At 50.7% G+C, this 25,696-nt stretch overlaps 7 protein-coding genes across 7 annotated transcripts; 5 read left to right on the top strand and 2 right to left on the bottom strand.

Moving 5' to 3' along the window:
• Nucleotides 1-919: 919 nt before the first annotated feature.
• On the top strand, nt 920-5,177 carry MAA_00618 (autoinducer 2 sensor kinase/phosphatase luxQ; the record flags this gene model as incomplete). The annotated part of the gene is made up of 3 exons (XM_007818616.2): nt 920-2,771; nt 2,838-4,323; nt 4,394-5,177. The coding sequence occupies 3 exons, from the start codon at nt 920-922 to the stop codon at nt 5,175-5,177; spliced, it is 4,122 nt and encodes a 1,373-aa protein (XP_007816807.2).
• An 899-nt stretch (nt 5,178-6,076) lies between these two features.
• On the bottom strand, nt 6,077-7,901 carry MAA_00619 (NADPH oxidase; the record flags this gene model as incomplete). The annotated part of the gene is made up of 3 exons (XM_007818617.2): nt 6,077-6,153; nt 6,220-7,703; nt 7,789-7,901. 3 exons carry the CDS (start codon nt 7,899-7,901, stop codon nt 6,077-6,079), a joined length of 1,674 nt encoding a protein of 557 aa, XP_007816808.2.
• Nucleotides 7,902-11,921: 4,020 nt separating this feature from the next.
• Nucleotides 11,922-15,635, top strand: MAA_00620 (meiotically up-regulated protein; the record flags this gene model as incomplete). Its single annotated transcript, XM_007818618.2, has 2 exons — nt 11,922-15,128; nt 15,213-15,635. The coding sequence occupies 2 exons, from the start codon at nt 11,922-11,924 to the stop codon at nt 15,633-15,635; spliced, it is 3,630 nt and encodes a 1,209-aa protein (XP_007816809.2).
• Nucleotides 15,636-15,934: 299 nt separating this feature from the next.
• Nucleotides 15,935-16,740, bottom strand: MAA_00621 (proteinrelated to nucleosome binding protein; the record flags this gene model as incomplete). Its single annotated transcript, XM_007818619.2, has 2 exons — nt 15,935-16,280; nt 16,331-16,740. 2 exons carry the CDS (start codon nt 16,738-16,740, stop codon nt 15,935-15,937), a joined length of 756 nt encoding a protein of 251 aa, XP_007816810.2.
• Nucleotides 16,741-18,545: 1,805 nt separating this feature from the next.
• MAA_00622 (Mpv17/PMP22) lies at nt 18,546-19,247 on the top strand (the record flags this gene model as incomplete). The annotated part of the gene is made up of 3 exons (XM_007818620.1): nt 18,546-18,568; nt 18,662-18,822; nt 18,904-19,247. The coding sequence occupies 3 exons, from the start codon at nt 18,546-18,548 to the stop codon at nt 19,245-19,247; spliced, it is 528 nt and encodes a 175-aa protein (XP_007816811.1).
• A 1,128-nt stretch (nt 19,248-20,375) lies between these two features.
• MAA_00623 (duf1713 domain containing protein) lies at nt 20,376-21,457 on the top strand (the record flags this gene model as incomplete). The annotated part of the gene is made up of 2 exons (XM_007818621.1): nt 20,376-20,709; nt 20,772-21,457. The coding sequence occupies 2 exons, from the start codon at nt 20,376-20,378 to the stop codon at nt 21,455-21,457; spliced, it is 1,020 nt and encodes a 339-aa protein (XP_007816812.1).
• Nucleotides 21,458-22,033: 576 nt separating this feature from the next.
• Nucleotides 22,034-25,441, top strand: MAA_00624 (ATPase domain-containing protein; the record flags this gene model as incomplete). The annotated part of the gene is made up of 4 exons (XM_007818622.1): nt 22,034-22,062; nt 22,123-22,308; nt 22,378-25,170; nt 25,237-25,441. 4 exons carry the CDS (start codon nt 22,034-22,036, stop codon nt 25,439-25,441), a joined length of 3,213 nt encoding a protein of 1,070 aa, XP_007816813.1.
• Between the last annotated feature and the right edge of the window lie 255 nt (nt 25,442-25,696).

Here is a 25,696-nt window from a genome sequence, read left to right as displayed (position 1 = left end):
TCTTCTTTTTCTTCTTCGCACACCACCACACACCACCACGCCGTCCTTGCCGTCACCCCCTCCTCCATCGCCACCACCCTGTTGCTCCTCCACCCGGTCCACCTGGTCATGGTCTCAGGCTCTCAGCTACCGCCGGTGGTACAAGCCATCCCCAGGGCCGTCCAGGATCCCGGTCGTTCGCTCCCATGCCGTCGAGAATGCCATGGTGCACATGCAGAGTTCGGTTGGCGTCTGAAAACGCATGGGCATTGTTCCTGTCTTTCAGAGCATGGAAACCACACTTGTTCCTGCTCCTTTTTCATTTCCATCGACACTTGCGAGCCGGCTCTATTGCCAGACACTCGTCATCGGCGCCAACATTTCTTCGGGTTGCCATCCTGTCAGTGTCCGCGTCCACGAGGTTGGCTGAGATTGAGCCTTCCCCAGACGCCCAGATGCCCGGGTGGCCCTAGTTCACATCACTCGGCATTCCAGTACCGGCCATCGATCCATCGACCTCGAGACAACACCACAACCACAAACACCACTGCTGCTATTGCTACCGCTGCTGCTGCGCCTCGAATACCAAGCTCTGCAAAGCTTCGACCAGCAATATATTCCCGTTTCCAAACGCTTCGAATCTCAACCCCTCGCCTCTAATAGTTACACGGCCGCCAACACATCTCATCGCTGTTGAATTACTTGCGCTTGTCCGAGTTATATACCACTTCAGTTCGGTGCGTGGTTTATATTGTGTCAACGACAATCTGAAACATCCTTCGACCGCTACACCAGCGAATAAGATCATATTTTTAATACGACCAAATTGGCAGATACTTTCACCGTAGTGGCCGAGAGATTTGCTCCCACGATCGAGGGCGGTCGCGGACCGTCCCAAAGTCGCTCCATCTTCCATGTGCTAACGCCGGTGTGAGGTATCATGGCTTCCGAGAATTTGGTAGAGGGCAATGCTGCCTCACCTGACATAGCTGCGTCGGTCGCTCCGATTGCCGCACCGGATCAAGTCTCACAACAACATGAGCACGTCATCCCGCTCGTCGACGGTGACCCAAAGCGACCTGCCCTGGAAGCATTGTACGCTACGCCAACTCATCACGATGAAACCCCTCGCCTTTCCGACGGCCGGCGATTCCTCCGGGACCCCCTCAGCCTTGCGCACCAAGGAGGGCGATCTCAATCGCAAAGCCCTCTGCGGCTTCCTATCCCCTCGATAACCCCCGGCCAACTGGCATTTTCCGCGATGCAGTATTTACCCGTCCCTGTCATTGTTTTAAACAACTTGAAAACAGTGGTTCTAGCAAATGAGGCCATGGGCCGCATGATGGGCCTAACATCCGAGACAACGTCACAAGATGATGCTACCGCCGCGCTTGAACATCTTCGGGGTCAAACTTTATCGCAAATCGGGATCGACATGTTGCAGGATGGCAGGCCGGTTTGGATAACTTGGGAGTCCTTTTTGGATAGTCTGGTGCAGGAAGTTGGTATTCGTCCGCCTGCGTCTCATGCACAGCAACCTCAAGTCTCTCAAGCAAACCCTGGTGATGCCACTCCTACGCTAGACTCATCACCGATCCCTGCCACTGAGCCTCGCTGTCCTCCGATGGCTCTGCCTTCCCAGGACGCCGTCATTGAGGTAGTAGTCAGCAGGAAGGACATGAATAAGACGACTTATGACAGCCGGTATAAGGCCAGGGCCTCCGAGTACCAAGCATTTGCTAAAATGATTATAACCGTTTGGGAAATTGAGAATAAGCAAACCTTCTTCACTCTCACATTTACAAATACCACTTCTGCGGCGTCTTCACCACCTAATACCAAGAAACTTGTTGCAAAGCCGAGCGTCTTGGAAGCTGCTGATCGACGGACAATTGCTATTTCAGCCCCATCGTCCGTTGCGTCAAGCCGCGACTCGAATTCACCTTCCTTTTATAGCCCAGGCATCGTCACCATGTCATCAAGCCCATTCCCTCCTATGGGCCCGCCGTCGCTTGCCTCGCATTCGAGCACTCCATCCCTGCTGCAAAAGATAACCCTCATGAAGGACGCCTTGCTTGACAACACCCAGATGCCCATCCTCGCCATATGGAAAGATGGCAGCGTCATCTTTCCCAACAAAGCCGCGAGACAGCTGCAATCTCTGGATGCCGATTTAGATAACTGTGCCGACGGCCTTGATCTTCTACGGAAATGGGAGCTATGGGATGAGAGCTTTACTAGAAAATTAGACGTTTCTGAATACCCCATTTCTATTCTCCTTCGCACAGAATTCCCATTTGCGAGCATGCGCGTTGGATTAGTAGACCGCGACGGGAAGAAGCTCATTCACGACGTACTTGGCGAAGCAATCCGGGACGATGTCACCGGGGAATTTCTAGCAGCTGTGGTCACGGGCCGAGATGTAACGGTTATCACGGAGCAAATCACTCAAATAAAAGAGCGAGATGACGAGCGTTTCAAGCTGATTTGTGATACAATGCCGCAGTTAGTTTGGACGGCTTCCCCGGATGGACTTCACGACTTCTTCAACACTCGGTGGTATTCGTATACAGGCCTTACGCCGGAAGAGTGTCTCGGTATGGAGTGGCAGATGCCCTTTCACCCGGACGACAGACACGAAGCACTGACCCGATGGAAGCGGTCGCTGGAGACTGGCGAACCGTTTGTAACGGAATACCGTTGTCGAAGTAAAGAAGGCGAATGGAGGTGGTTTCTGGGTCGCGCCTTGGCGGTGAGAAATAAAGATAGTGGTAATATCGAGAAGTGGTTCGGTAAGACGAATTGTAGAAGTCTTTTGGTGGGAGAGCACGGGGCAAATGCTAATCATCGTCATACAGGCACATGTACCGACGTTCATGAGAGCATTGAAACCAAATTTGATGCCAAGCGAACTCGCCAACAGCTCCTAAGCGTCATTGCTCACTCTCAGGTCACCATCTTCACCGTAGATACGAGCCGCCGCGTAAATATGCTCGAAGGCGCCTTGATATGGAACCACACATATGAGGACGTTCACGACCCGAGTCGATGGTACATCGGAGAGAATATGCACACCGTCTTCAATCGACTTGTGGATCAGCTTCCGGAAGGCGAGCAGCTAGACTTTCTGCAGCCCATCGAGGACATATTGGAAGGACGTACTACCGAGGATGTTAAACAACACGGCCTAGATGACCGGTGGTACCGGACTCGCTTTCTTCCTATGTACGGCAAAAAGACTCACGACGGCAAAACAACAAGTGATAGTACCATAGAAGGAGTCATTGGTGTCATTATGGACGTTACAGAACTGCGCGACCGAGAAGAAGCCTTATTGAAGCAGTCGCGGGAGAAGCGAAAGGCGGTGGCGAATGAGGCTGCTGCCAAGGAAGCCAACAGATTGAAGAGTCAATTTCTAGCCAACATGTCCCACGAAATTCGGACACCAATTACAGGCGTTCTTGGCATGGCCGAGCTGCTCAGCCATATGGATTTAGATGAGGAACAGAGAGACTATATTGATAATATTCAGAGCTCAGCCACGTCTCTATTAACAGTCATCAACGATATTCTCGACTTTTCCAAGGTGGAATCTGGCCGATTGGACGTTGAGGAAGTTCAATTCTCTCTGTCATTAGTTGTCAAGGAAGTCGTGCGAATGCTCCGGTTTGCTGTCGAACGAAAGAATCTGGATTTTCAGTCAGACATTGGAAGTGATATTGAAAATGACATGGTTGTCATTGGTGACCCCGGACGCGTACGGCAAATAATCACAAACCTGCTAACGAACAGTATCAAGTTTACAAACCAAGGTTATGTGAGATTCTCGGTCACCACAGAGTCTGAAACATCTGACTCGATCAACATCAAGTTTGTCGTTGAAGATACTGGTATTGGTATTCAAGAAGACGTACGAAAGAGGCTCTTCCAGCCTTTTAGCCAAGGTGATGCATCTACGGCCCGACGATTTGGCGGCACCGGACTGGGCCTCACGATCTGCAAGAACCTTTTGGACTTGATGCATGGACGGATTATTTTGGAATCAACTGTTGATAGCGGAACGAAGGCCTCCTTTTGGATTCCCTTCAACAAGCCTCACGGCCCAAGAAAATCTCACCCGGTCCAGAGTGGGGCTATTCCAGATCGATTGCAGTCGGATCTAAGTATATCATGTAATAGCTCTGAGTATGAGCAGGTTGGGGGCACATCTACGGGCTCTGATGGGATCGGGATATCTTCGTCAATTCCTCGTCGCCGCCTTTCCGTACGCACTCCTCCTTGTGTCGATCAAGACATGCCTCGAACTGAACGTGCTAAGACACATATTCTGGTCGTTGAAGACAAGTAAGCTCCAATTCTGTCCACACCAATGCAACTGAAAAGGATTCAGAAATTTGCTGACAAAACCTATCAGTCCTGTAAACCAAATGATTGCCATAAAGACTATTCAGAAACTTGGGTTTCAGGTCACTGCAGCATGGAATGGCAAAGAGGCCTTGGAGTACCTGATGGCCACTTCCCGAGGCCAAAATATGAAGCCAGACATGATATTGATGGATGTGCAGATGCCAATTATTGACGGATACAAGTGCACGCACCTCTTGCGTCACCACTCCCCATACAAGACTTTGCTGCAGGATGTCCCAATTGTGGCTATGACGGCATCTGCCATCCATGGTGACCGGGAAAAGTGCAATAAGGCCGGCATGGATGACTACCTGGCCAAGCCAGTGACTATGAACATACTCGAGAGGATGCTTATACGGTGGTGTCTGTCGCGACGCAAGGTATCGGTAACAGTTGAGGAGTCCTCCGACTGCTCTCAGATCAGCGAACATTGCGACAATGCAGGAATTCCTCATGTTGGGGTTGAAGAACAAGCTACCGAGTCCGAGCAGAGAGTCCAGGATGAACCTCATGGCAGCCCCATGACGCCGAGACCTTTTAACACAGCAAACGGCCAACCCGAACCATCGCCATTTGATTCTCCTGCTGCCCCCGGGTTGAATGTACAGGTGAGGCATCAGGAAGGCGAGAAAGAATTATCCAGCATGCTTCAGGAGAATAAATTGATCGATGCAGCAGGTGGCCCATCCTTTTATCGTACCCCGTCGTTTCAGGGACCAAGCTCTGGAGAGGCGTTGACTGAGGAGAATATGAAGAAGCTAAAGAGCGAGACTAGCCACCTCGACAGGTAATTATTCTGGAGAGCAACACACCATGGTATGGAAGATGTTAAATTTCACGCCAACCACCAAACTGGCTTGAACGGAAACATGAATCTACTATTTCAGGCTCCAAACGGACAAATGGCGCATTAAATAATCTCTCATTGGCATACCATATGGTTGCATTAAAACACTGAAGCATGCATCCGTGTGCTAACAGACACGAAATATCAACCTTTTATAAACGACAAAGAATAATTTGTTGCGTAACCGCAATGGGAGGCGTTAGTCATGCACGTATCAAGCTAACGCCGACCGCAATGAACGTATATGCAAAAACACCCTTAATACATGCATCAGCGAAGAGAAGACTACATACTTGGATTCAGAGTGACTAGACTGATTTAAAAAATTATGAGACATTTGCACCATGGCGGTGGTTTTTGTTCGGGGGATTAATACTTTGGATATATCTTGAACAGGAACATATATGCATGGTGAAAGGAGGCAACGCTTGTCGCAGGATTTTAAACCAATATGGCATGATTGGAGGCGGATGGCTCTTGTTCAAGCGTGTTTAAATGTAAAACTCGGGGGTCATTGTACATACGCCGAGTGGTGATAGACGGCGTGCCTTCTGTGGAACCGTGGCATGCACGAATACGAGTTTTGAAGGGGAACGCTGCTGACTGGAATGGGTTCGAATCCGTGATGTATCTTTCGCACAAGGTCGGACTGAGACGTGGAAGAAGTGTGGCAATACTCTCAAGACACCCTGCCACAAGACTGATGGCCCTACTCACATATGTCGATTCATAATTCAAATAAAAAAAATTCATATCCGCTACCTAGCATGACATATTTGTATTTCCTGATGTGTACATAACCTCACCTGCATTAAACCAGGAATATGAATCCCAAAATAAAATCTAGAAATGCTCCTTCCAGAACCTGAAGTTGACCTCCCGTGCAGTAGCAGCCTTGCATGCCGACTTAATATCACGAGCTGAGAATACACGTTAGACATTTGGCTCGATCTTGGTATTAGGATGAAGTTTGAGGTCCAACTTACCAGCTGCGGAGGGACCGCAGAAATAGACACCCACTGTAGTTCGCATGCTTCCCTCCAATCCACTTAAATACGTCCTATCAAGAATACCATCTCGCATAGTGCTGAAAAGCCTCTTAAAGTTAGGGCGACCAAAGTGAGTCCGTGATTTGAGTTCAGTAAGCGGGTCCATATCGGCGCCTACACTGTTGAGCACAATATTTTGCGTGGTGTCCATATCGAGCTTCTGAGTGAGATAGGTGTGAATCTTGAGAAATTCTACGCCTGAGCTACCGGGGATGCGGGCAGCCTCGTTGGACTGCTCTTCTAGCGACGACAGCAATGTCTGGAACCATTCGAAGGAACCGGTGTCCTTGCAAACCCAGATAAATTCGACACGGCGAAGTCGGGTAGGGGGATTAGGCGAGTTTCGAAGATGCCAAATATTTTTCAAAATAGCCGCCCAAGGAGTGACTCCAATACCGGTACCAATCAATACAGCGATTTCGTTTTCGAAGACGTCTTCGGCGGGGGCTCCATAAGGTCCGTCGATTCTGAGGCCGGGCATCTGCTGTCCGTTCTGCAGAGCAACTTCGTACATCCCCATGGGGTCAACTCCTTCATAGAGCTTGGCTTGAGCGCCACCAGCACCAGTCGCGTCGCCCAAAGCTCGAGTAAAGTCTCCAACCTGTCTGATGTGGATAGACACATATGGATCGAAGGGGCACGAGGTAATGGTGAATGGATGCCACTGGTACTTCGAGATGGATGGGACCTGAATGAAGAGCCACTGGCCGGCCTTGTACTTGAATGATGGCTTGCTGAACTGAAGTTCGACGACATCGTAAGGGTGACGGACAACCCTAGTAATTTTAGTCTCCCGGCGAGCTCGGATTTCTCGGTAAAGACGCTCAATCAGGTAAAAGCCTCCAGTCCACAGCTCCCAACGCCAGCCAAGGTATCCGATGCAGTGTGTCCAGTATTGCTCTCCGGCAAATGGCGAAAAGGCATCGACTGAATCACGCACAAAACATCCGACGGTGTGTGTATACAGAGCCAGCAGAAAAGGGATAAAAAGATGGTGGGTATACCAGAAAGTTTCGAACGACTGTTGACGTATACGAGAATGGGCGGTCGTATACATGAGAAGCATGCACAGCAACATAACGTGGCCAGTAATGCCGCCTGCTTGGGCGTAGTGAATTTGGAGCGCGCTAACAGGACGGATCTGTGTTTGCTCGACATTGAAAAAGTTGACGTAATGGGCGGCGACGTGGAAAACGGTAAAGACTAGCAAGGCATAGGCAAGCTGTCTATGAAACCACAGATTCTCGTCGAGAGGGAGGAATCGAAGCTTGGGTCGCAGCCAGCGCATCAGTGTGCGGCAAACAGGAAGAAGAATAAGCATTCCGTCAACGCTAAGCACCAGACCGGCACCTCGAGAAATCCAGACGGAGAATTTCAAGGTATTCAAGCCGGCGAGTCGATCATCCGCAGCTTGCTTGTACCTGTATTGCAGAGTATTAGACCACTGTTCGACTTTGGAGGATAAAGAAAAGGCGTCAAATCGGTATTTGATGGCTCTTTACTTACCATCCATAAGCAAAGATACCCCAGTGAAATGTCCAAAAGAGGATGTGGAACATCATCTTTTGAGGAGTGAACTGTTTGCGAATTAATTCGCGGTAACCTAATTGTCCCGCCATGGTGAATAATGTGACCGCTTGCCGAGCCTTGAGGATAATTTCAATGTCGACCGGCGACAGAACTGGACACAAGCACCAAATATCTATACAGTATTCTTGTCCAGGCTTTCCCCAAAATTAGTCGGCCCGTCCGGAGCTTAAGGCACGGCTCTCTTGATCGCCCAGGTCCAAAGAGTGAACTTCAATATTATTTCACACTGATATCAACTCTCGGTTGACCAAGTCTACCCGCATGCCAATCCTCGAACCGATTAGTGTAGACGAATATCGAGGAAAGAATGTAGACACAATTAGGCGCGAACAAAATACAAAAAAAGAGAGCGATCTGAACCAGCAGTAGCGAAAGGAAAGAAGTCCAAGCTTCTGCCAAGAAGGAGAGTAAAAAAAATAGATAGGTATTGAAGGAAACAGTGGCGCAAGGTTGTTAAATGATGCTGACAAGAGATGGCAGGAACAATTGTCCAGGGCGGTGGCGGATCGAATGAGCCGAGTCACAGGTGAACCGGGGATCTGACACTGGCGGAACTGTTGCCAGGCTATCTTTTGCATCCGGGGAGCAGCAGTACAGAAAGCTGCGTCTCATTAATCGTGAAACTTTTAGTTCTGCTATGGAATACCTAGCCGTTGCTCACAGGATCAACAACGGGGGCGAGTGAAGGAGATAAAAAGGCGGCTTAGAGTATGAGAAGTCCTAGCACGGTTCAGAATCGTAGATCAGGCGCTGCAGAGGTTCGGAAGCCGCGATGACCCTGTCAGTTGGCCGAGACTTTGAAGATGGGACGGTAGGGAGGAACGGGGGCATGCGACAGTCAATGCGTGAGGCTAGCTTCGAAACCTCCAACGTTATGTCGTTAGAGCTGCTCGCGTGTTTCGAAGGTTGACGGGGTTGGTGATGTGAGGCAGATGTCAGCAAGAGGCGTTCATGGTGAGGAACGCAGAGGAAGGCTCTCATTCCCTTTGAGAGTGAAATGCCGAAGTGAAAGTGAAGACTCTACTGCGATGGATAAAACTGTGAGGTTGATGGTGCCGTTTAATAACGAGCAAGGCGCCTGTCCGGTTCCATGGCCTTGCTGCAACAATAAACCCATGCCGCCTGCAGAATACGCATCGAACGGGAGCCCCCCTTCTCTTGGCAAGCACTTTCACCGCAAGGGCTTCGTGTGAAACTGGCAAATGTTGGCTCGACTCAGGCCGTCAATGGTCGAATAACTATGACATCGGCGGCCACCAAACCTCTTTAGGAGAGGGGCCACTGTTCCGGGCGCTTAGAGATTCGGGTTGAGCCAACGAGACGTTGGACATGGGCCCCAGATGGCTGCAAGGTGACGGCGCCATCGTCAGGTCGATTTCTCCAAGCCTCCCAAAAGGTGCTCGGCATTGTCTGTGACAAATGGGGCCGCGGCAGGGGTCAAACGGCTTCGATATTGGACGCTAGGATTGGAGTCGTTGAGGTCGGGCCGGTCCACCTAAACAAAAGTTATTGCGGTTAGCCAAACCGGAAATGCGGTATCGCGGTATCGCGGTATCGCAGTGTTGCGAAGTCGTACAAGCGCTTGCGGCACTTCTCATCAGACTAATGTTCAAGTGCAACCGGAGGACTGCACAATAGGCGAACGACTAGAGGTGAATGTATCGACGAACGGGTTTGTTGCACGCATCAACGCTGCGTATGAGCCAAGTACGGAGCAGGGGTCAATGGTGAGGCCTGGTTGACGATCAAGTAAGTCATCATGTGGCTGGTCATGGGAACATCATGTTCCAATATTCAGTATTTGAATATTCAGCCAAGGGGGCACAGCTCTTCCCATGCGTGAGTGCATCCGCATCGGGGATTTCTGGTAGTTACGATGTAAGGAAGGAGCGAGGCATGAAGATGGCCTCGTCCACATCCCAGCCCAATGGCGATCAATGAATGGTACGATCATGGCCGTGACCACCAAGAGTCCTCAATGCCCATTTAAACCCATTTAAACCCCCACGGCATTCCAACAACACCAGACCCAGTACCGAGTCCTGGCTACAACTTTGTTATTAGCACCTCAAGCCTTGCTCTCTCGGAAATCCGCCCCGAATACTTTGTCAAGTTCAGATGCTTTTTTTTTACGCCCTCAGCTGTGGGTTGCCCTCGGCTGTCTTGGTTGCTCTCATGGCCACCAGACCTTGCCCAGAGGGGTGGCATCTTCGGACCCCTAGCCGTCTCATCATGGCGGTGATGAAACTAAGCACCAGAGATGAGACAATTGCCGATACGGCGCAAAATGCCAGTAGACCAAAGGAGGAAAGCGTCAATCGTTCCAACACAGGTGCGTTGCATCCCCTCGAGTGTGTTAAGGCTGCAGCCTTAACACACAGCCTTAACACACTTGAGCGGATGGGTAGGTTCATGAGATAAATCATGAGCTTGAATGCCTCGAGTGGCGAGTCGAGTTTTTGGACAACATCGGCCGGCTAAACACGACCAAAGGGGCTGGCATCTCCAATCAATAGCCGTCTTGTAGTATTAGTGTACTTCATGTTGTAACCCTTTCCTCCGTACACAAGTCGGGTCTCGGGTTTGAAACATGGCAGGCAACCACATCGTCAGTTTGCATAAAGATCTTTTTTTGTTCTTCCCGTTGAACGAATCACTGACTCACTAGCCCCATTCGTCACTGTAGCGCCAGCAGACCAGACCCGATATATGCCAATATGCCAACTACCCTAGACCGGCAAATTCCTACCAAGTTGAGAACCATAACACGTGGTTAAGAGCGCATGTTTCTGAGACTCGTTCGTGAGTGAAGTTTGAGGATAAAGGCCCCCCACGTCTGGACGGGGTAGAGTGTTAAACCCTGAGCAAGTCACTGGACACTTTCCTCGAACGGCACGTGGTTCCATGCTACATTGCTACCGACGCTGAATTGTGAAAAACTGACATTGAATACCACTGAAGAGCAAGCAACAGATAGCCATCCCAGGTCATAACATGACATGTAGTAAAAAACATATTTGATATATGGTGGTTGGGAACAAGATATGCTACAATATTTTTAGGTGCAGGATGAGTAAGAGCCACCACCGCAACGGCACCTAGCTGTTGCCGCTAGTGCAATCAATCCAAACTAGCATGAGAGCAATATAGTTTAAATTAGTCCGAACCCCTGCATCCCAGAAATTGGGCAGAGTGTCCGAGTGGTCCAAGGAGTTAGACTAGAAATCTAATGGGTTCGCCCGCGCAGGTTCGAGTCCTGTCTCTGTCGTCTTTTTTTATATGTTTTTTTAATAATTAGGTGGTGACAAGCTTCTCCCTTTTTTTTTGGTGCCTGTTTGGGAAGTACTATGTACAAGTACTCCGTATGCTGCGACAAGTGGACAATACCCACTTTTGTTCATCGTGGTTGTGGCTTTGCGGCGTGATGTTGCAGGACATGGCAAATGGCGACTACACCTGTAAAATCCCTGTGAAGGAGTCTCGCGTGCTTTGATACGACGGAGGAGAGAGATGCTGATGAGGTATACTAGGGCGTTTATTCGCTTCGTTTTCTTCCTTCTCTTCCATATCTTCGCTTTTGTTTGGGCACCGACCAGCCACTACGGGTACTACGATGGGTGTGGCGCGGGCGTAAATTCAACTGTGCGTCTGGGATCAATAATGCCTTGGGTTCGAGGCTGCTCAAGGAATTGCAGACAAATATACCGACTCGAGCCCTCTACAGACTCAATTCAAGGAGCTCAAAGCAGGTTTGGGTAGCTCAATCTTCCATCCCCCCCAAAAGTTTGACCCTGTCCAAATAATACCCATGGCACCTTCTGCTGATCTGGTACGGATGCCTCGTGCCAAGAAATTAAGCTCATGACGTAACGCGCAATACTGTGGGCATTTGTGATGCAACCTGCTCGGGCCTGAACTCTGCCAACGTTCAACTACGTCCATGCCAGCTGTCGCATTCACGGCCTGCTGGAATTGTCATCTTGATTTCATACCCATGGTCTCACCGCAGCCGCGCCGCCAGGGCTTTACTCCGCAGGGCCACCGTCATGATGCCTCTGGCCACGGACGAACATGATGATGTCCGCCGGTACCAGGCACCATACAGCGCTCGCAGACCTGTGCCTACAATCTCCAGGTACCGCGAAGAGAAGGCTGCCAGACAACAAGAGTCCATGCGAAGTGACTCAGATGAGAATATCGCCGCAGAGCCCCCTGTCGTCACGGCTGCCGATGAGGCGAAGCATGAACCTTCGCCCTGCCCCTCTCGCGAGGACGACGCCAAACAAGATGAGGACAATCACGTCGCCATCCCCGAAGATACCTCCCAGGTTGACCCGGCCTCGACCGATGTAAAACAAAGGAGAAAAGAGTTGAAGCTCAGGCGGAAGGAAAGGGCCGAGCGGGAGGTGACGGATCCCGTTACTCACCTCCCCGTCACTATCCACGATTTCACAGACGAGGCACTCAAGGAAACAGTCCTGGGTCATGCCGCTTTTAAATCCGAGAAGCGATCTGCCACGGATTTGAGTTTAAAACGTGATTCTGCTGAGCACTGGCAAAGTCAGACTCGACACCTCCAACAAGTTCACGAGAGAATTAACCGCAGATTCCCGCCTCCCGATTTCGATTTATTGAATCAAAACATTATGGCAATCAACAATCGAGGGCTGACGTTTGGTCTTGCGGGGCTTGCGGTTGTCGTTCTGTCTGCCTTCTTTCTGGGAGCGTTCTCCCATGAACGAAAACAAATAGCGCCTGGCTCCGAAGCTGATAGTGGCAGCAACAAGTTGTGGATGCTCTCTATCCTACTAGTATCCGGCGCTGCCGCAGCAGTGATTGCTGGAGTACGAGACTATACCACTCGCAAAATCAACAACATCTTCCAAGATGAGGTTTGGGATGCTCACCGCCAGCAGCTCGCCAAAGACACCAGCAAGCACGAGACTGAGACAACCATATGGCTCAATTCTGTGTTGGGTGCTGTTTGGCCGCTGATAAATCCAGACCTTTTTCTCAGCCTGTCGGATACTCTCGAAGATGTCATGCAAGCCTCCCTCCCCAAGCTGGTTCGGATGGTGAGCGTCGAGGATATTGGCCAGGGGAGTGAATCTATTCGAATACTGGGCATTCAATGGCTGCCGACGGGGGCCGCTAGCAAGTCTGTAACTACGAGTGGCAAGCTCACGTCGCCCGACGATTCTGAGGGGAATAACGGCAGCCAAACACCGGCGTTCAAGAAACCTGGCGAACTTGGCGATCCCAAGACCTTGTCAAAGGTTGAAGCTGTCGCCGAGGGAATGGAGGGTGAAGAAGGCGATTTCGTCAATTTGGAAGTGACGTTTGCATATCGAACTCGGTCCAGCTCGCGAAGCCTCAAGGACAGAACCAAGGACATGCATCTCTACGTGGCATTCTACTTACCCGGAAACATCAAGATACCCGTCTGGGTAGATTTGCTTGGTATTATCGGAACAATGAGGATGCGTCTACAGCTGTGTCCGGATCCGCCATTCTTTTCGCTTTGTACAGTTACCTTCATGGGACAACCGAAAGTCGACGTGCGGTGTGTTCCATTGAGTCGTCGTGGTCTCAACATCATGGATATTCCACTCATTAGCAACTTTGTGCAGAGTGCCATTGATGCTGCTGTGGCCGAGTATGTCGCGCCAAAGAGCCTGACCTTGGACTTGAAGGATATCCTGGCGGGTGATGATTTCAAGAAGGACACGGTCTCGACTGGAGTTCTAATGATACATATCAAACGCGGATATGATTTCAAAATGGGAGACTCGGCAATACCCCTTATCCGAGAGGCGAGTTCCGATCCTTATGTGTCGGTTGGGTGGGCCAAGTTCGGCAAGGTTCTCTGGAGTACGCGTATTTTGAAATGTGAAATGGAACCTTGCTGGGACGAAACATGCTTTGTCCTCGTCACCCCGGAGGAGGTGAATATTGACGAGAGACTCCGTGTTCAACTATGGGATTCGGACAGGTTTACGGCGGACGATGATCTGGGACGAATTGAAGTTAGCTTGAAGGAGCTAATGAAAAGTCCGGAATCGAGAGGAAAGATTTGGCATCGAACCGACGGATTCCGTGCTCTCAAGGCTGGCGATAACATGCCCGGAAAGCTCGAATGGAGCGTGGGCTACTTCCCCAAGGCCCGAATTCAGCAAGGCCAGTTTGACAAGCAAACCCATGATCCCAAAATTCGATCGATGGAACAGCTCAAAGAAAAGGTAGACGAAACTTGCGAGCGAAAACTTCGCGAATTTATGATCAAAGAAGGCATCAAAGTGCGTGACGAGGAAGAATTAGAACAGCAAATTATCCAGGAGACGAAGACACAAACGGATGCCATGATATGTTCGGCGCCTCCACCAGATGACTATCCCAGCGGTTTATTCAGCATTCAAATCCACAACATCACTGGTCTTGAAGTCGAAAGACTGAACAAGCGTCAGCCTGAAGATTATGACGAGGAGAGTGATGAAGAAGAAGAGGGTGATGGGCTGCCCAGCTCTTACTGCACCGTCATAATCAACCACAGCAAGACATTCAAGACGCGAACGAAACCACAAAATGCAAAGCCCTTCTTCAATGCTGGATGCGAGCGTTTCATTAGAGACTGGAGAGATAGCGAGGTATTTGTCTCCGTCCGGGATGCAAGACTCCACGAAGACAATCCCCTTCTGGGGATTGTTCATCTTCCCCTCGCGGAGCTTTTCAAGGACCGCTCCCAAATCATGGGATGGTACCCCTTAAGTGGTGGTGTCGGTCGTGGCCGCATCAGACTATCCATGGTCTGGCGCAGCGTCCGACTCCAAGCTCCCTCTAACCTCTTGGGCTGGCAATATGGCACCGTTGATGTACATCCAATTGCCGTCAGCGAAAATTGCCAGCCCGAGCTGAAGTCGTGTAAACTTAAGCTCAAGACAGACATTAGCATGGGCAAAATGCGACCTATAGGAAGCAGCGGCAAATGGACGTCCAAAAAGGAGCAGGACCTCCATTTGGCCGTCAAGAAGCGCTATAGCAGCTGCATGGCCGTTGAGTTTCGAGACAAGCGCTTCCTGGGGGACAAAGTCTCTGCATTCTGCGTCCTCTGGCTCAAGGATATCCCCGATGAAGAGGAACAACATCTTGAACTCCCCATCTGGAAGGGTGATTACGAGCGCGCAACTGCGAATTGTTTAGGAGACTGTGGTGAAAAACTGGGCACTCTGAAAGTTAAACTGACTTTCTTGTCCGGAATGGTAAACTAACCTCCCTCTTTTTTTTCTCGTTTGCTGCTTCTCGCGAATAATACCACTAACGTCTTTTTCCCCCTCCATGCAAAGGGCATTGCTCATTCCCGCTGGGCAAGTCGAAATCAACATACCCGCGATGTGGTCGAGGTGATTGACACGGCCCGGGACAATCTCGACCTGGACAAGATTGAAAGAGAAGCGGGTATAGTAGACGAGGAAGCTTCCAGCGACAGCGACAGTTCGTCGGATGAAGTAAAGGAGGAATTGCCTGATGGGAGTGCACAGCATAAGCAGGGCCTGATGGACCAGTTGAGGGATTACAAGCGGCGGGACAAGGCGCTCCATAGGCAGCATCGGGGCTTGATGCAGTGGAAGGTGAGACATGATCATCTCTACCCCCAGGTTGTGAACTCTTTAGTCGTAACAATGCTAATGAGCCTAGGTTCCGAGGACGGCGAGATGGATGAAGCACAAGATAGGAAAGGTGGAAGAGAGCGTGTCTGGGTTCTTTGACCATCATAGCAAGCAGCCGGGTATTGAGACGGAGGTATAAAAACGGCTGGGTACACATAGAATGCATGGGACAGGTATTTGTATAAAAGGACGGGGGAATAGAGTGTATTTTGGGGAAAGTGTCAAAGACAGCTACAACTTGACGCTATATCAATATAAGCACAGACTTGAGGAATGACGGGGACCATCGACACCAAACACCAACCAATAGCAATATGGCAATACCGACCCCGACTTCGACAATACTTCCAATTGCGATTCACGATACTTTTTCCATCAAAAAAATAAAAAAATGACGCTTAGTCTTCCCAAGTGGAGTCATCCCCAAAGTCCGTCCCCTTCCCTTTGCGATTTTTGGAAATGATGTCAACAGCTTCAGGCTCCCGCGGAGCGATACCGTTCTCTTCGTCAGCGTCGTCGCGATACCGATCCTCTTCCATAGCAGGGATGGCGGCGTACCCGTCTCTACGGGCCCGGAAGTACTTGAGCCACGGGAAATCGGGGAATGACGTGCGCAGGCGAACATTGCAGTTGGGGCAGTTTGGAGGCACAGCACGCCAGGCGACCCATTGGACGAGGCTGTGAATGGCCAGTCCATGATAGACGGCTTGGAGGGCGAGAAACAAGTGGATTAGGCTTCCATGTCTAGAGTTAGCGCGCTGGGGTAGAACAACAGCTCATTGTAAATGACTTACAAGCTTGCCAGTAGCGGGATTGTAGCATACGCAGCCAACATGCTGAGCCCCGAGGGGCCCTCCGTCGTAATCCAAGTGAACACCAAGACAATCATATAGCCAGACGCTAGGGCTACGTCATAGCAGAACACGGCTACCGGATGGACAATGATATCCCGAAGGGTATACTCACGTGGGGGCTGGTCGGTTCCTTCAACGCTGTGCTCGCCATTTTCGTCATCACTCTTGCGATGGAAACCTAATACAACAGCAGCAGCTACAATAGAAAAGAACTGTGGCAGGAGACCCAAAGCCGGAACGGGATGGTGCTTAAGAATGCCATGGACGAGACACAGAGGAAATGCCGGGATGAAGAGAAGTGCGGCGAGAATGCGCAGAGGGCTAGTGGCTGAGCATGTTGTAGATGCCATGGTGTCTGTCGCCTTGGCTACTGTGCTTGGGTGAGGTTCAAAATGATGAGGTAGGCGCTTGAGGCATGAGAAGACGGTGCTGGATGGCGATTTGATTTATACGGCGAAGTGTGATAAGGGGCAGGTGCTTGAACTCCTTTTTTAATGCGTCGTCGTCGTTGATGAAACTCCTCTCCTTCAGGCAGATAGAATGGTTATAACACGCCCCCTGCTAGGTGACCACCATGCCAGTAGATACCTACTTAGGTACGGACATGGGGTAGTTCTTCTAAGTTACGGAGTACGTACATAGTAACTTAGTACCTACTTAGATGTATGCTGATACTGGTCGGGCCAATAGACGAGCTGGTAGCCCCCATGCGAACGGTGCTGTGCGACACGGTTGAAGGTGGTGGTGTTGGTTGGGGGACGATGTTGGAGACGGGACGCGTAATATGCCTTGTGCAATGTGTGGGTTGTGTCCTTAAGTCGGTTACGAGAGGTTACGAGTTGGACGCAGGACAAAGGAGTTTTGCAATGGAAGGAGCTAGGCAGAAGCCGTATGGCTCGGGAGAAGGAGACGGCAACTAGGGCAGCGGGCAAGCAGGCAACACGCTGGCGGCATGGAGTGGTGATCATCAACTCTCTCTACATGAGCTACTTTGATATGGGGCGCTGGGACGTGACAAACATGCCGCATTCGTTCACGAACACCGACATGGGGGCAAGACGAGGCTTCGTCATGATTCTCGGCCCATGGATCCAGGCTCGCGTTACTTGCGGGGTGATGGCGCTGATGCGCTGGCTGGCCTTGTTCGGATGCTTCCTGAATCGACAAAGTGCCTCTCGTCTTTTCGTGCATGGAATAGGATGGAGCATAAAGATTGATTGCCTATAGCGACCCTGCACTTGATAAAGCTGTCGAAAGCGCTTGGGAAGCAAGGCCTAGGAGCAGATGTACTGCTCCGCACAGCGAGAATCGGGTTGGCGGCATTGATGCAGCAGGAAAAGACGCGAGTGAGCAACCTTGAAGTTGATGTGCATAACATTAATTAGTCAGTGTTGCTCCGGTATGAACAAAGGAGCGGAATTCATGGCGGTAAAAAACATGCGTGATCACATGGCCACTTGGACGGAGCACTTGAGGGTGTAACATCAGGCACAGGGCCCAACCGCGTGCCCCCCTGGGCAGCGTGGCGGCTAAAGGTAGCGGCCGACAGCACTCAAGCTGGGCTGTGGCCAGGCACCAGGGCCAGGGGGCCAGGCTTCAATCAAACGTCGACGGGGTTCCAATTGACATGTCGATTAGTTTACATTTGTAACTACTACCTGCGCCGCCGGTTTTGGCGAAATTTACCCCCAGAAAAGCCCCAGATCAAGCATTTCCAGTCAGTGCTCAGCTGCATTGCAGTCGGTCAGTGTCCAGTGTTGCGCCGTGTTGTGCCAGATGCCACCACTCCTTTGCAGCCCGCGAACATTGCTTGCCCAAGTCCACGCTCCCTTCTTGCCTTGAGATTTTTTCTTGCCCCTAGATACCAATTGCAACTATTTTCTTCTTCTTCTTGTTTTTCGTTCATTATATGCCCAAGAGGTCTGCGTCGTCTCTGCCCCCTTTTCAATCTACAATCCTCTTACCTGGTCGCAACCACGTTCACGACCGCCCATTCTTCTTCAGTTCTTTGTGGCGACTGGGCATTTTTCACCAACCACCACCATTTGCCGCAAATTTGAGTTTGGAGGCGTTCGGGACAATTTGCTTGTTCCTGAACTTGAGCCCAATAATCCAAATCTCGCGTGCTTGATTGCGACGTTGCACACCCGCAAAAATGGTTGTTTCGCTGCTTCGGTGGTGAGTTTCCCCCTTCCTCGATATAGGATGTGATGAGATGGTCTCACTCTTCCAGCGTTATTGAGCTCACCCCGAAGCTGACCTTGGTATCAGGTACAATGCCAGATTGGCTGCTCGCCCCCTGCTCACTCAGAGCGTGACGACGGCCGTGCTATTTGCAACTGGCGACATCACTGCTCAGCAGTTGGTCGAGAAGAAGGGCATCAAGGGCCATGACTTTACCCGTACGGGACGCATGGCGCTGTACGGTGGATGTGAGTTCCCAGTTTATCCTTCATCGACGTGATGCATCCGTCTTTTGCTCGCAAGACCGTCAAACTAATCCAGGGTTCAAGGCGTCTTTGGCCCCGTTGCAACCACCTGGTTTGGATTCCTGGCGCGCAACATCCGCTTCAGAAACCCCAGAGTCGAGACTCTTGCCCGTGTTGCCTGTGACCAGAGCTTGTTCGCTCCCGTCATGATTGGTGTGTTCCTTAGCAGTATGGCCACCATGGAGGGCGCCAGCGCCAAAGAGCGCCTCGAGAAGACCTGGTGGCCGGCCTTGAAGACAAACTGGATGGTGTGGCCGTTTGTTCAGACCATCAACTTCACGTTCCTGCCGCTCCAACACAGAGTCTTGTTTGCCAATATTGTCTCCATCGGCTGGAACAGCTACCTCAGCTGGGTCAACAGCCAGTAGAGCACTGGCTTGAGAATGTTTGGGACTGGGGCGAGGGAATACAGACTGGACGTTTTGGTGTCGAGCTTGTCCACGATGCTGTCTGAATGGCTTCCACCCACATAGTGCTGCATTTGCTTCATTTTGTCGCTTTTATTCTCCCTGTTCTTTTTTCTACCAGCGATTGAGGGGAGAAATTCGTTCTGGATATGGCAGATATATAGAAAGGGTCGGGAACAAGGAGTCAGAAATGGTGCGCGGGCTCTTTATTTGACTTTTTTCTTTCTCTTTCGTCTCTCTACACCATCTAGACCGCGTATAGACTATATATATTTTGTCTTCATAACAGAGCAGGTGGGGGACGCTCTCTCCAGCACCACGAGACGAAGCTCCATTTAGCCCCTTCTGTGTAATTCTTGCCGTATGATTCTGTCACGAATACGGGCAGTGGTCTCACTATATTCCTTGGCGAAACAGATATCTGTTTGTTGACTGGACTGCGTGAGTTGTTAGTGTCTTGGGGTCCAGGGGTAACCGACTTCTGGGACCAGATTTGCAGACAAAAAGCACGTCATGCGGACATACCAGTGGCCATGATGCACAGCAGATAAGTCTGGTGGGTAGCACTACACCGTAACTATGTACATATGATCTGCAGTTGAATCTGGCCAAGGAAGTCAATTCGTTGTGGAATACTGTCGAGAAAGACTTGACGAGTACGTTCTCTCTCGCGTTGCAATACAATCCAGCATCATACTGGGCTTTTTTGATTTTATCAGTGTGCTATGACCTCTTTGCTAGTGCTTGATGAGCATCAAAGGACATCTGGAACGACGAAGCCGATATCGACCAAACGTGTCAATCATTCATGAGTGGGGCCGAGCACCTGGCCTGTTGTGTTGGAGTCGGGGAGCGGTCAGGTGGCAGGCGCAGCCAGACCGATCAATTGATCACACCAATTCCATCCGTTATCGCTGCCTAAGGCCGCCCACTCTGCCCGGGCCTCGCGAGTGTTTTACCGACCGACGGCCAGCGGCTGGCTTTGATACACACCTCAAATCGACATCACCAGGAACTCAACCCTGACGCCCAAGGGCATCAACCCCCTCCCCTCCTCGATTTTCTTCCTCATAACACCTGGTTACGGCCATGTTTCCCTCATCGGTCCGGCGCGTCGTCTCCTCCGCTCCTCAGACGGGGCTGGCCTCGTCGCTGGCTTCAACTGCTCGAGCTGCCGCCACCACGGTTCCGGTCTTTGTTCGCGGCCATCAACGCCGCTACTCGTCCTCCAAACCCTCGAAATCCGATAATGGCTCTAGCGATATCTCTACTGGTCAGTCTGTTGCGGCCTCTGGCACCTCACGAAACGAAGGCAAGACGAACACCGAGAAAAGGAAACGAAAGAGCAAGGTTGCCTCTGAAAAGGGTGCCTCGTTCAAAAAACTCCCAAGTGTCCCTAGCACTCACCACATGTCCCAAGAAGGTAAGCGTTTTTGGCAAGAGTCTGGTTTCTCCAATGGTATTTTACTGACGCTTGACCTGCAGCTCTTGGCCTATCGAGTTTCTTTTCGCTACATCGCCCCATTTCTATTACTCAGACCATGCCGCGAGCCGTAACCGACGAGCATTTTGCCTCCATTTTCACCCCCCGAACAAAGGCAAACAGAACGTCCGACACCATGTCCACGATATCTAATACTATCGACCAGTTAGAGGGTCCCGTGGCGCAGTTGACGATTGGTGGTCATGAGGACCAAGGAATGGGCAATGGCCTTCACAAGCTTGAAGTCCGAAACCCAGATGGCAGCGAGTCCAGCGTCTACCTCCAGGTTGATACTATGTCTGGCGACTTCTTGCCGTTCTGCCCCCCACCTCTGCCCCAGGCTGAGTCTGCTGCTGAGGGTGAGGGTCTTACCGCCGAAGCCGAAGCTGTGGAAGAAGAACCGCATCACCGCGTCTACAAGGCCATGTTCACTATTGAGGAGTCTACTGAACCCGACGGTCAGATTCGAATTGTCGCGCACAGCCCTCGCATTGTCAATGATGCGCAGCCGCGCACCTTTTTGGCACGCATGGCCCAGCGACAACTCCGAGCCGACGGAGTCCGGGGGCGTCGTGACATGTACGCCATAAGTGTCAAGAGGCAACGAAAGCTCAAGATGAAGAAGAAGAAGTATAAGAAGCTCATGAAGCGCACTCGAAATCTCCGCCGAAAGTTGGATAGGACGTAGGCGCTTTCATGCTGTATATAGTCACGGGTCTGACCCTTTTTTTCTCTTTTCATGTCCGTGTTGCATTTAATGGGTGGGTCGTTGGAGGTGTCTGGCATAGCAGTTGATGGTTTTGTCAACTAGATTTGGGCATTTGCGCATTATCGACATTTCTTCTGTGATAGACACTGCGCAGGTAGCAATAATGATTTGCATTTGCGCATCCTTCATGCTTGCCACGGCCCTTGTCAGAACCGAGAGAACGCGCCTGCCTGTTCGGTGATTCGGCCGCCGCTTGTAGACGGCCTTGCCCGAAGTGTATTTCCTGTTGTATTACTAGAGCCTACAAATCTTAGATACGAAATGTCCAATATGAGGTTAGCTCCCAAACCTTGCCACTGGTGCGACATGTAAAATAGAGCGGCATGAGTTTGGAGGTGGGCCACCAGTCCTTCTTCGTCTCACCGCCTTTGGCAGAATGCACGCTGCCGCCCAAACTTTTGGAATTTTAAACATGGTCCCGCTACTCGTTGGCAGAGGAAAGAAGTCGTGTGCACCTTTCACTCACATTCCACGGCCCTGGCTGAATTAGTCAAGATGGAGGCCAAGCAGGAGCGCAAGCAATTGTATGTGCCTTGAGCATGGACGCTGTACATATCAAAATTGTTGCTAACCCAAATTTGTAGGGATTCGCGCATCAAGGCGCTGATTAGCAATGGCATGCAGGAAAAGAAGAGAAGTTTCTTCGTTGTGGTTGGCGATCGCTCGAAAGACACGATTGTCTATCTGCACCATATCATGACGAATGCCAATATCAAACATAACAAGTCTGTTCTGTGGGCTTATAAGAACAAGCTTCTTGGGTTTACTAGGTACGAGAATCTGTTGGGTCAGTTATTTCAATTGAACGTCTTTGCTCACAGAATCTTGCAATGATATAGCCACCGAAAGAAGCGCGAGCAGAAAATAAAGAAGGAAATCAAGCGAGGTATTCGAGAAGTCAATGACAGCGACCCATTCGAACTCTTCGTTTCGCTCCACAATATTAGATACACCTACTATAAAGAGACGGACAAGATCCTTGGTCAAACTTTTGGCATGTGTATTTTGCAGGACTTTGAGGCTTTGACACCGAATATTCTGGCCAAGACGATTGAGACAGTCGAGGGCGGCGGTTTGGTGATTATGCTGCTTAAGGGAATGAACAGTTTGCGACAGCTGTACAACTTGTCCATGGACGTCCACTCCAGATATCGAACGGAGGCCCACGACGACGTGGTTGCTCGATTCAACGAACGATTTTTGCTCTCGCTTGGGCGTTGCGAATCTTGTTTGGTTATAGATGACGAAATGAACGTTTTGCCCATTTCTGGCGGCAAGGACGTTACGGCTCTGCCTCCCCCAGACTTGGATGACACCAAGACTGAGCAGCAGATTGAGCTGGAACATATCAAGGATGAGAATGAGGAGAAGCAGCCCGTGGGCAGTTTGATCAAGCTTGCCAGGACTGTTGACCAGGCCAAGGCATTACTGACCTTTACCGAGGCCATTGCCGAGAAGACGCTACGAAGTACCGTCACCCTAACTGCGGCAAGAGGGCGTGGAAAGTCAGCGGCAATGGGTGTGGCTGTGGCTGCCGCTGTTGCCTACGGCTACAGTAATATTTTCATCACGTCTCCTTCGCCAGAGAACCTGAAGACCTTGTTCGAATTTGTCTTCAAAGGTTTCGATGCCTTGGGCTACGCGGACCACGCAGACTACTCGATCATCCAATCCACAAACCCTGATTTTAACAAGGCCATCGTTCGTGTCAACATCCACAGACAACACCGGCAGACTATTCAGTATATTCGGCCCCAGGATGCTCACGTTCTCGGACAGGCTGAGCTGGTAGTTATTGACGAAGCGGCTGCTATTCCCTTGCCCCTGGTGAAGAAGCTCATGGGACCCTATTTGGTGTTTATGGCATCTACTATTAATGGTTACGAAGGCACTGGTCGATCTTTGTCGTTGAAGCTCATCAAGCAACTAAGAGAGCAGTCTCGGCTTGGAGCTGCGACTAATGGGGAGACTGAGATTGCAGACCGCTCTACTGGCAAGGCTTCCAAGACTGAGGACTTCCAGACCACTAGAAAACTTCGTGAGATTACTCTTGCCGAGCCTATCAGATATGCCAAGGGCGATTCTGTCGAAAAATGGCTGAATAAGCTGCTATGTCTCGACGCCACGCTACCCAAGATGAAATCCAATATCCAAGGCTACCCTGATCCCAATCTGTGTGAGCTTCTGGTTGTCAACAGAGATACTCTCTTCTCCTTTCACCCAGTCTCAGAGGCATTCTTGCAACAAATGGTTGCTCTCTATGTTGCCAGTCACTACAAAAACTCACCTGATGATTTACAACTGATGAGTGACGCTCCGGCACACGAGCTTTTTGTCTTGGTGCCCCCTAATGTCGAATCCACTGGAAAGTTGCCTGAACCATTGTGTGTGATTCAGGTAGCGTTAGAAGGCAAGATTAGTAGACAGAGTGTGCTGAACAGCTTGAGCCGAGGCCAACGTCCTCATGGTGATTTGATTCCCTGGCTCGTTAGCCAACAGTTCCAGGACGAGGATTTTGCGTCTCTCTCTGGAGCCCGCGTCGTTCGTATTGCGACGAACCCCGAGTACGTCTCCAAGGGCTACGGTACAAAGGCATTGGAGCTCCTCGTAGACTACTATGAGGGACGCTTTGCCAGCATCTCGGAGGACGACGACCAAATCATGGATGAGAAGATCCATAGGGCTACCGATGCGGAACTGGCCAAGAGCTCTCTGCAATCCGAGGTAATTGCTGTCCGGGATCAGTCACAGATGCCTCCCTTGTTCGCCAAGCTCCGTGAGAAGCGGCCTGAAGCCCTCGATTACATTGGTGTCAGCTACGGCTTGACAAAAGCCCTCCACAAATTCTGGAAACGATCTTCGTTTTCTCCCGTGTATCTGCGACAGACTGCCAACGACCTCACTGGCGAGCACACTTGCGTGATGTTGCGACCTCTTGAGAACAGCAATGATCGAAGCTGGCTTGGAGCTTTCTCAAGAGACTTCCACAAAAGATTCCTATCACTGCTCTCGTATAACTTCCGCACCTTTGATACCCAGATTGCGCTCAGCTTGGACGAGTCCGCCAATATGGGGGCCAAGTTGGACTCTATCCAAGCCGAAGCCTTGGTCAAGGCTGATCTGGACAGACAGTTCTCGCCATTCGATCTGAAGCGTCTCGAGTCTTATGCGAACAACATGCTTGACTACCACGTCATTCTGGACATGATGCCCATAATCGCCACACTGTACTTCACTGGGAGGTTGAAAAAGAGCATCAGCTTATCCAGTGTCCAGCAGTGCATTTTGCTGGGTATAGGCCTGCAGCATAAGGATACCGAGACACTTGCTCAGGAGCTAAACAACATGCCTTCTTCACAGCTTTTGGCCATGTTTATCAAAATCCTCCGCAAGGTGACGTCGCATTTCGGTACCTTGGTCTCAAGCTCGGTCGAGGCCGAGCTGCCCAGGGCCAGTAATCTGGGCGTCACCAGAGAAAATGCCAGCAGCGCCCACGACGACGAGATTGTTGATGACCGCTTCGTACCTTTGACCACGTCGCTTGATGATGAATTGGAAGAAGGCGGCGATGAGGCACTAAAGGCTTTGAGGCAAAAGCAGAGGGAGCTGATTGACTCTTTGCCGCTCGACCAGTAAGAAGCTGCAACCAGTTGTTATGATTCATATGAGTTCCTCAACTAATACGAGACCGTGATTAGGTACGCAATTGAGGGTGACGCACCCGCATGGGCAGATGCCGAAAAGCAAGTCAGAAACGCGAGCAAAGACGGCAAGACCAATCCCGTCGTGAGCGTCAAGTCAAAGCAGAAGCGCAAAGCAGGCCAGACGGCGGCCGAAGTGTACGAGGAGGTCCTGGGCGAAAAGGCGAGCAAAAAAGCCAAGAAGGGCAAGAAGTCCCATTAGAACGAGGTTGAGCATTGTACATATCGCATTGGCGCATGGGGAACTAAAATTGGGGCTAGATCTTATTCTATTTTATTTTTTATTTTACACGTAGCCGAAATAAAGACACGTTGGAATAAGAAGGAACGCAAAAGTATCCCCAAGGCGCATAAGTGAGCTGAGCATTAAAAGCAACCAGACTGCACATGTGGTGATGGCGGGTTGATACGGGCCGCGCGCGCTTATTATGTCAGCGTAGCAGCAACTGCAAATACG

Source organism: Metarhizium robertsii, assembly GCF_000187425.2.
Source record: "Metarhizium robertsii ARSEF 23 chromosome Unknown MAA_Scf_7, whole genome shotgun sequence".
Classification (NCBI taxonomy): Eukaryota; Fungi; Ascomycota; class Sordariomycetes; order Hypocreales; family Clavicipitaceae; genus Metarhizium; species Metarhizium robertsii.
Note: the sequence above shows the minus strand (reverse complement) of the source record. Positions and strands in the feature narration are given on the sequence as shown.